Here is a 10,650-nt window from a genome sequence, read left to right as displayed (position 1 = left end):
TTTAAAAAAAATTGTTGGTATGATAAATACATAAAATACGTAAGTTCTTTACCCAAAAGTTTAGCATACATATTTACTATTTATACGTAAAAATACCTAGTAATACTTATACCTATATAGAGACTTTAGTATTTTTAGGTTTTCGGGTTAGTAGGGTACAAATGAACATATTTTAGTGCAAATGAACAAAAAAATGTTCAATCGAACTAAAAAAATCGAAAATTTCACCATACCCGGAAATTATAATTATAATATAATGAACATATATTCCAACAAAATTTTTTTGGAGATGTTCATTTGCACTAACGTTTAATTGGACAATGTTACAGAAAAAAATAGTCTGAACACATTTTTGTTGGATCCATGTTCATTTGCACTAACGTTCAAATGAACTTCCAGAAAAAAATTAGTCCGGGTTTGAACAAATTTTTTGTTGGAGATGTTCATTTGCACTAACGTTCAATTGGACTAATATTTACAGAAAAAAATTAGTGCGTTTGAACAAATATTCTTAGTATTCCAGATCAATTGCACTATAATGATCATGCATAGTAAAATATTCCTGCAATGCATGGCGCGAAAATAAATTATTCCTAACGGGAAAATAAAAATTTAGTCCAATTAAACAAAGCAAAGCTTGAATTTGTCCATTTGCATTAATGTTGATCGTACTAGAAACCGGTTACTGATCACCTGACTTTACAAGTGCAAATGTACGTTAGTTCAATCGGACATTAGTGCAGACGATATAGCATCTATAAAATATAACAAATTGGTCGTCTTTTTTTTGTGTTGAAAACAATTCTTCTCAAACGCGGCATTAATACATATGTTTCACGAATTGCGGGGCGCGGATATCCGATATATATTATTATGAAGAAGTATCTTTCGACCTACGCAAATCTGCTTTACTCCGGACTTCTGATCTATAACGCCAAATCCGCTATACTACACATCCGACTTACTTGCAAGTTGTTTACAGCTGCTTGATGGCAGGCCGGCCCCGGTATATTCCTAGAGAACGATTTTTGGACCCTCCATCAAGCGTTCAATTGGAAATTAACCATTATTACATATCATTACCGAAATGTTGAAATTTTTCAATATTAACAATTTGACGTACCAAAAACCTGTATCACAAAGCCTATAGGTTTAAAACACATAAATGAAAGTATTGTTACTTTTTCAGTTCTGAAAATTGTTTATAATGTTGGTCCTACGGACTGGTGTGGCCGAGCTGCACTATTTGGACGAGGATGGAACGGTTGTAGGGGATCCTGTTGACGTCTTCATGGTTCAAGATCAGATCCCGACAGCGCCAGAAGATGTCAAAATATTTTTCCAGAAAGACGCAATTACAAAAAAGCAGGTAGGGGGATTCTAAAAACTAGAACTTTGGATCCGGATCCGTCGGATCTGCAAGACTTTGGCTTCATGGATCCAGATGCGGATCCACGTATCCGGATCCTAGATGCAAAATATCGGTGTTGTGTCATTTCATAGATAGGTAATTCACAGACAGGACATTTCATTAACAGGGCATTTCATAGACAGGACTTTTCATTAATAGGACATTTCATTAATAAGACATTTCATTGATAGGACATTTCATTAACAGGGCATTTCATAGACAGGACTTTTCATTAATAAGACATTTCATTGATAGGACATTTCATTGATAGGACATTTCATTAACAGGACATTTCATTAACAGGGCATTTCATAGACAGGACTTTTCATTAATAAGACATTTCATTGATAGGACATTTCATTGATAGGACATTTCATTAACAGGACATTTCATTAACAGGGCATTTTATAGACAGGACTTTTCATTAATAAGACATTTCATGGACAGGACATTTCATTAACAGGACATTTCATTGACAGGACATTTCATTAACAGGACATTTCATAGACAGGACTTTTCATTAATAGGACATTTCATTAACAGGGCATTTTATAGACAGGACTTTTCATTAATAAGACATTTCATGGACAGGACATTTCATTAACAGGACATTTCAGTGACAATAAATTTCATTGACGGGACATTTCATTGACAGGACATTTCATTGACGGGACATTTCATTGACAGGACATTTCATTGACAGGACATTTCATAGATTGGACAACTTCGTATTTATCTATTTCGTTAATCAGAGGTAAACATTAATAAATAGCGAGATGTACTTGACCCTGCACGGATAGGAGAACCAGAGGATAATTTAAACATGGGAATTAAGTGACTATTTCTATATCGTCTTTGTTTTGCGAAGTATCATTACGTTTGCACATTTTTTGTAGTTAAGGCAGTTAAGAATCAAAACTTCTAGTCTTAGGAATTCCAAATGAGATATTAATAAATCTGTCCAAATTCTAATTTATTAAATCACAACGAAATCTTTTAAACGTGCTCCGTCCATTTGAAGATACAAAGAAGGCAGACCACATTTTCAAAAGCTCATAAAACGCGCGCTGAGTCTTTATTTTGCCAACTCTTTGACATATCAACTATTGGAAATTGAAGACGATTTTCAACTCGTCTCTTAATTCCCGTGTTTATTGGGACACCCTGTAGACAAGTTGAAGAGTAATTTCTAATATTTATTTCAGTTCTTGGCATACAATATTTTAGAATTGGAAATTATAAGAAACTTATAAGAACAAAACATTTGCATAATATAAACTTTTAAATCTACATACCATACCATACATGCTCTGGTGAGTCATTAGCTCCTCCATCAAGGGATCCAATACAACTGAATTTACAACTGTGGTAGGCGATAATACCACGACCACGAAGTCGACTTCTTCTTAAAGTTTTTATTGTTAAAAAGCTTTTTCGAATTAGAAATGAAAAAAATAATGAACTTCACTTCCAGCTCAATCATTTTCAATTATGATAATAGGGATTTCTTCATAGTCGAAAACTAGACAAATAATTAGAAGGTACCGTTGTAAATATTGTAAATCGAATATACCGATCGGGCCCAAATTTTCTGTGGGACCTTACATGATCCCAGGGAAGGTTTATGGATGCTCAAAATTACAAAAATCCGCGAATTTTTTGTCATTGTTTTATATTCTACAAAGAGAATATGTTTTCATATAGGGCCTAAATGTCTTGTATATTAAATTTTGATTAACACTAATAACTTTCCATCAACAAACCTTTCCGCTACATATCTCTTGACTTTTTTGTATTTCTATTAGAAAAGATATGTTTGATGAAAGTATTTATATATTTAGGCTAGTTTCTACTGCCTGCTTTGCCAGACTTACATCAATAATCTGTACGGTATGAAAGATCACTGTGCAGGAAGAAAACACAAAAACAATCTGGGGAAACTCGAGCAGTCCGGTAAGATTTTTGGAAACCAAGTTTTGTCACAATTTTTGTGGACTCTTGATTTTTAGGGTTTCATTATTAATTCACAACCATGCCCAGTTAAATTGATAATGTTTTTTTTCTACACTGGTAGGCGATTATATATTAATAAAATGAAAACAACTTTTTTATTCAAGTTTTAATTGTTAATAAGCTTTTTTTAGAATAATAAGTTACAAGTAAATAAAAAGAAGCTTTTTAAATTTTCTTTGTTTCCATGTTTTTGTGTATCCACGCTTTTTAAAAGCTTAATATAAATCAAAATTGAAATAAAAAGTAGTCTTCATTATATCTATATATAAATTTGGCTTGTCTGTCTGTTTGTTTGTCTGTCTGTCTGTTTGTATCCAATAAACGTCAAAACGGCTGAACCGATCGGGCCCAAATTTTTTGTGGGACATCTAGGGACCCCAGGGAAGGTTTATGAAAAATCAAAATTTCAAATATTTGTCTCCATCAAAATTCGATCGTCATTAAATTTTTAAAAATTTTGAAAATCCGCGAAATTTTTGTGAAAATCCGCGAATTATTTTTGTTTTGTTTTACGATGTACACAAAGAGAACATGTTCACAACTAATTTAGAAGATGGGCGCGAAGCGCCCTCTAAGGCTAGAAAGAAGGGCGCGAAGCGCCTTGAATTTCTAGTATTGATATAGTCGCCTACCAACGTATAGTCTACAGATTTGTTATCTCTCAGGTTACATGTGTGTGTTTAGATAAGCTAGAATATGATGGGTTGGTTCCTTCTACTTCAATATCAAGACTAGATACACCCTCCCCCTCAACCATAGAGCCCTCAACCTCCTCCTTACCCAGCTCTAAACCTCTGGAGATTAATCCCTACCACCAGGTATAGAACCCCCCCCCCCTCCTCCCTACCGAGATATAATCCTCTAGAGATTAATCCGTACCACCAGGTGTAGAACCCCCTTCCTTCCTGACCAAGATCTAATCCTCTAGAGATTAATTCATACCACCAGGTATAGACCCCTCCTCATCCCTACCGAGATATAATCCTCTAGAGATTAATTCATACCACCAGGTATAGAACCCCCCTCATCCCTACCGAGATATAATCCTTTAGAGATTTTATCCTTACCACCAGGTATAGAACCCCCCTCCTCCATCCCGAGATATAATCCTCTAGAGATTAATCCCTAGTGTTTTTTGGGTAATAATTATTAAAACCTTCCGTCCCAATTAAAGTCACTTTTTTTCAAATTTTCCTCCAAATTATTCTCCTGAGAATATACTCCTGGCTGTAGCTATATTTTGATGCTATTTTCAGGCATGGGCTGGAACTGCTGAGGATTGTTTGACCCTTGTATCTGGTCCTGGTAAGTGAAAATTAAAAATCTAAACTAGGCATTTAGGGCTTCACGCTTCGCGCCCATCCTCTATTAAACTTTTAATTATGGCTCTAACTGTGAGCAATTTTTTTTCACTGATAATTCAGTATAAAGGGTTGGATATTTTATTGACAAATAATTTCTCTTTAAATTACAGTTAAATATTGATAATTCAGTATAAAGGGTTGGATATTTTCTTGACAAATAATTTCTCTTTAAATTACAGTTAAATATTGATAATTCAGTATAAAGGGTTGGATATTTTCTTGACAAATAATTTCTCTTTAAATTACAGTTAAATATTGATAATTCAGTATAAAGGGTTGGATATTTTCTTGACAAATAATTTCTCTTTAAATTACAGTTAAATATTGATAATTCAGTATAAAGGGTTGGATATTTTCTTGACAAATAATTTCTCTTTAAATTACGTTAAATATTGATATGAAAAAATTAATTTTTATCGGTAAGCTTAAAAGAAAAATACGCCTAAATCTTTTCAAAGCTGTGCGATCAACTTAAGAAAAATTATCATTATTGCTTAAACATTTTTGTTTGGCAATCTAATCTACAACCGCTGAATTTATTGATGTAATACTTTTTTAATATTATTTTATTTTTTTGTTGTTGAAAGGAGTAGCCGAGTTTCGAGTAGAGAATAAAACTGTAGATGCGTATGATTTCCAGCAAGTGCATAAAGTTATTCCATTCGGATTTTTCAGGTAAGGTTCTAAGTAAAATATGTTAAAATAGTAGCATTTTATTTAGCAATGTAAGTGGTTTATTGCTACATACTGTTACAGTTTACTTTTACTACACTTTCCAAGCACTTAGCGTCCCTATTCTAGTAACAATTCTAGCTGTAAACTGTTGCTCTTCAAGCAGCCATTTTCTTTGTAAATGGTATTGCGCGGATTTTTCTGGTTAAATTTGCGCATTTTCTAAAAAAAAAATGTCGATATTTTTTCAGGGAGAAATGTTTCATCTGACACTGTTCAAATGTTTTGACTTATTAACTAACACATTTTCAGTCTTTCTTAAATACACATTTAGATTTTAAAAATGTTGCAAATATCTATGCATTTTTTAATTTTCTGGGTTCAGGGCTTTTCAAAAAAGTTTAATTTGTAATATTTGGCGCACTTTTTGTGTTTGCACATTTTTTGTTAAGTTGGATTTTGCATTAAATATTTATATTTTTTGAAAATTTTCTTTTTTTTTGCAGATTATTAAATTTTATGCATCAAACGTTATAGATTTTTATCACAATAAAGACTAGTTTTAGTAAAGTAAAAGGGTTAAACAATAACCATCCACAAACCTTCACTTGGGTCATGTAAGTTGCGATGATCTGTTTAGCCGTTTTTATTGGATAAAAAGCAAATAGACATGTAAGAAGGCAAATCTTATATACTGATACTCTGGATAACATCTCTGTAATTTCGTGAATAAAATATCTGAAATTTTAAGTTTGTGCAATTTTAGGATTGCTAAGATATTTAAATATGGACTGTTCTAGGAAATCAAGTTCTGGTTTCAACAGCAGCTTCCACTGTATCGTCTGTGATATATCTCTTACTGATCCTATTCAGGTTGAAAATATGTTTAACATGAGACAAAACAGGGGTGTTTACTTTTATAGAATTACCCCTCCCCCCCCCGTGAATGATTTTTGATGAATAGGGGGAAAAAATGAAAAATTGGCCATCGAAAGGCAATTTTTAACTATTTTTGATACATTTTAACAAAAAAATCATTTATTTTTCATGAAAAATTATTTATTTCCCCCAATTCAGCGAAAACTCAAAAAATTTATAATTTCTGGGGGAAAACAATGATTTTATCTAAGGGGGGGGGGGGGATAATTTTGAAGGAAAAAATACACCGATGGGACAAAATGCATCTTTAGAGACACACAAATAACAACAACTCCAGCATTTGGATGATTTTTTTCTAATTTTTTCCTTAAATATGGGGAAAGATACACATTTGGAAAATGACTAAAAAAGAAAAAAAATCATTTATTTTTTTTCCGAAAATTCGATAAAGAATAATATTAATAATAATAATAAAGGAAACATATTTGTTGTTTAGATAAAGATTCACTGTGCGGGACGGGAACACTTGAAGAATGGTATGGATTATTCCCGCAGGAAACTTGGTGTCGTTCCCGCTAAAGTTAAAGATGTTCCAGCGTTCCAGTCACTGGTGTCCGTGATGCAGTCTGCCAAGGAACCATGCATAGGTAGAATACTAGGGTATATTCATATGTTCCAGTCACACTATCTGTTATATTAGGTATGTTTTTAAGGGTTTAATTCGCTGAATTGGGGTGAATAATTGATTTTCTTTAAATATCAAAAAGGATTAAAATCTTTTGACGTCAAATTTTTTATTTTTTTACCAAGAGCATCAGAAAATGTTGAAAAATCTATTCTTGGAAAAAAAATGAATAAAATCTATTATTTGATAAATTGAATTATGTTATTCTAGGACTAGAGCATCTGGAAGAGTGGTGGGAAAGTAGTGGAAACGAGCCTCCTATATACACCTGTAAACTATGTGAGGTAGAGTTGGGGTTGTATTTATCTAGATAATAACGAAAACTTGAGAAAGTGCCCGGCAAAAAATAAAAAAGTGAGAAAAAATATTTTTTTCCCCTTTTTCCACATTTTTCCATGTTTTTTAAAGCTTTTTCACCAAAACGTCTGAGTCAAATACCAACTAGGTGCTTTAAACACCTGCTTGTTAGTCAACAATCTCATTACTAACATCAGAACGATGTTTAAGGTTTTTCAGATCCTTTTCCCCCTATTTTTCCCTTATTTTATCATATTTTCCACTTTGATAATATTTTCAGATTTTCCTGATTCATAAATTAATTTTTTTAACGAAAATAAAATTTTTTTTGCAAGCTTAAGTGCCCTGTGTGGCCCGTAGAATTAAAAAAAATCGACTTTTCAATAGAAGATTTTAAAATAGTAACCTTTCAAATATTTAATTTGAAGAAAAGCAACAATTTAATAAATATTTCAAAATGTATCTAAAGTTTATTCTTATCGTTTCCTGTCCTTACACTAATCCAAATGTTGACCCTCAGAATAGATATATATGCGAAAACGATCCAATTTCATAGTAAATCAATCAATTTTGACGCTGTTGCACATTTTATAGAAATAATGCATTCTACCTTGTTCATTTCCGTCTAAAGATACGGCAATTTGATACCTATTGTAGTATAAAATCTCGTAGGTTTGGGGTCCGTGTGCTGTGATTTACGCGCACACGATAAACGAGACGCATCGCCGGAAGCAGCTGATTTTCCGGTTTCCAGTCTTAGCAAAGATGATTTCCGCCATGGATAGGTATTCTTAGTAACTAACTATACAGGATGTCCCCAATTCTTAGTAACTAAATATAATACGGGGTGTCCTCAAAAAAGGCTTTTTAGGTTCTACGGCTCTTATCGAAATAATTATATTCCTCCAATATTATGTAAAACTATAAAATAGTTTTGCTTCGCAAATATATCCTTCTAAAGTTTTCGTTGGCTAAATAGTAAATATAAAGAGTGTCCTCAAAAAAAGTTTTAAGGTTCTACGGCTCTTTTTAAGTTTTCAAAATTTACGCAATATTTTCGATCAATATACACACTACACAGTCCAATAAGAGGTATGAAGCCGGAAAAATTAAGAAAATTTTGACAGTTTGAAAGATTAAATAAAATTTGTAATTGTTTTTAATGATTTTATGATTTATAATGTTTAAAATTTGATTTGATTTATTAATTGAAAAATGGAGGATGATTGATTGATTGTTATGTTTGTGTAGAATTGAGTTGTTAGAACGAGCAAAGGAGGAAGAGGATAAACATGGTGGATGGGAGAACAGAAACTACAAGGGACACATTTGTAAAATCAAAAACTAAAAGGATTTTCATGTTTATTTTCTATGCTTATTCAAAATTATTTGTCTAGAAACTAGATTTCTGAAGTTTTTTCTTTCAATTTTAATTTTAATTTTTGATTCATTGAATGCCATTGTAAGAGCCATTTATTTACCCCTTTTTAAACTTAAGATATCTTGGGTATTAAACCATTTTTTTTACAGTTTTGAGATGTTCCGTTGTGAATCCTTATTGACAGTATTAAATTGAATTTGAAGTTTATGTCTCCGTCAAAACAACATAACAATGACAAGTTTAAAAAAATACTGAAACATATTTGATTTTGAATTGTAACGTCTGTTAAGGATATAAAGAATAGAACAGATGATATTAAATATGCTGCTCTCAAGTAAGCATAATCTTATTTTAAATGATTTTAATATGAAACAATTACCAATCTTAACTCTTCCAGTTTATAAATGAAAAGTTTCCTGTACCATCAATGAGAAGGGTTGGGTCAAAATCATTAATTATAATTAATACGATAAAAATGATATTTTTTTTCACAGGAGAATGATTTCTGGAAGTTGTAACCCTGTTGGGAACCCATTCAGTGCTGAGGAATTAGAGGACGAGGTTGCAGACCTAGCTCAGGCTAAACGATCCTCCGAGCACATCCATTCAACCTCCGAGGTCGGCTTGGGCAATCCTGGGCCTTGGGAGGACAGAGGTCCTCGAGGTCGGGGGTTTTCAGACCGAGGTAGAGGAGGTTTTGTGGACAGAGGCAGAGGTTTTGGAGACCGAGGTCGGTGGTTTGGAAATAGAGGTCGAGGATTAGGACGGGGAGATTTTGGTCCAAGGGGATGGAGAGGAGGTCATCCTCGGGAAGTTCCACGTCATCCTGAACCTGGATTTAGTCGGGGAGGTCGAGGGTTTGTTCGTGGAGGAGCTGGACATATCTCTGGAACAGGTGAGGGTCCTCTGTATGGTAGAAAGATGAATGGAGAGTTTGAGAAGTATAACGAGGACACCAGGATACCGTCCTTGCAGGACAGGGACATGTTCGTTCAAGACAACTTCAGACACAGGGTAAATATTATTTATACAGAACTGTCAAAAATAGTTTAAAATTATCATTCTAAACTGGCGTTTAAATTTAAATATCGTGGCGTTGAATATTAAGATTTGAAAATATTAATCTCAATAAAATGTTATTGATGAGAGGGAATGGAAGGGGGTTATTTATTTTTAAGAGAAACTCCAGTCTGTTTAAAATTAAATTGAAATTTTTTTATTAACTGGTGAGCCCCCTCCCCCCCCCCCCCCNTTCCGTTTTGAAAAATCGCTATGGTCAATTATCTGATCCGAGTAAAATTTTAGCTTTGAGTAAAACAAACTTGTCTAATTTTAAACAAAAATTGATTGAATCTTAGATTCTTTTGAAGCCTTTAAAAGCCTAAAACCTTTAAATGATTAAAAAAGGGCCTCAAAACAATTCCTCTCAGTTTCTCTCTTTACATAAAACAAGTTGATAAAAGTATCGTTTGAAGTAACAAATTGATTTAACTCTTCTATTTGAAGAACATGTAGATTTTTAAGCCACTTAACTGAATTCTCTTTCCTTTTCATTTTTTTGGGGGAAGAGAATTTACTCATGGAACTTATTGAAAAAATTCTTTTTCCGAGACAATTTCCTTCATTTGTTTTTAAGAAACCTTAAGGGAAGAAAATTTAAGCAAAAAGAAATTCTTTCTTTTTTAAGTCTAGTTTTGGGGAAGAAAATTCAAACCGAATTTTTTTCTTTTTTCCTCTCTTCTTTCAAACTTTTTCACTCCACGTGTAAAGAAAGAACGTTTATTTCCGTTTTGATTAAAGTGTGTAGTTTCTTTTCAGGTTTGAGCAATAGCTTCCTTTTGTCATTTTGATACGGATCCATGGATAAAGAACAATATGTTTACGAATCCAGATCCAAGAAGTTTAAATTTTTTATCTCAATCCCCTGGGCCTTGATTTCAAGTTTTTA

The 10,650-nt window shown here is 32.9% G+C and overlaps 1 protein-coding gene across 1 annotated transcript; it reads left to right on the top strand.

Annotated features, from left to right (window-relative positions):
• The first annotated feature begins 1,170 nt into the window (after window positions 1–1,170).
• On the top strand, window positions 1,171–9,759 carry LOC111706087 (uncharacterized). The gene is made up of 12 exons (XM_023478852.1): window positions 1,171–1,369; window positions 3,253–3,364; window positions 4,109–4,242; window positions 4,681–4,729; window positions 5,376–5,463; window positions 6,261–6,333; window positions 6,836–6,986; window positions 7,235–7,308; window positions 7,994–8,106; window positions 8,573–8,642; window positions 8,993–9,036; window positions 9,197–9,759. The coding sequence occupies exons 1-12, from the start codon at window positions 1,208–1,210 to the stop codon at window positions 9,753–9,755; spliced, it is 1,629 nt and encodes a 542-aa protein (XP_023334620.1). The 5' UTR covers window positions 1,171–1,207; the 3' UTR covers window positions 9,756–9,759.
• The last annotated feature ends 891 nt before the right edge of the window (window positions 9,760–10,650 follow it).

This window comes from Eurytemora carolleeae, unplaced genomic scaffold (genome assembly GCF_000591075.1).
Source record: "Eurytemora carolleeae unplaced genomic scaffold, Eaff_2.0 scaffold701, whole genome shotgun sequence".
Classification (NCBI taxonomy): Eukaryota; Metazoa; Arthropoda; class Copepoda; order Calanoida; family Temoridae; genus Eurytemora; species Eurytemora carolleeae.
This window is presented reverse-complemented; position numbering and strand designations above follow the sequence as displayed.

Bases quoted from the DNA above. Each gene is read 5' to 3' on its own strand.
- LOC111706087 (XM_023478852.1), top strand. From the start codon at position 1,208: ATGTTGGTCCTACGGACTGGTGTGGCCGAGCTGCACTATTTGGACGAG. The intron at 3,365-4,108 runs GTAAGATTTTTG...GTGTGTGTTTAG, and splicing joins GGGGAAACTCGAGCAGTCCG to ATAAGCTAGAATATGATGGG. The intron at 4,730-5,375 runs GTAAGTGAAAAT...TGTTGTTGAAAG, and splicing joins GACCCTTGTATCTGGTCCTG to GAGTAGCCGAGTTTCGAGTA.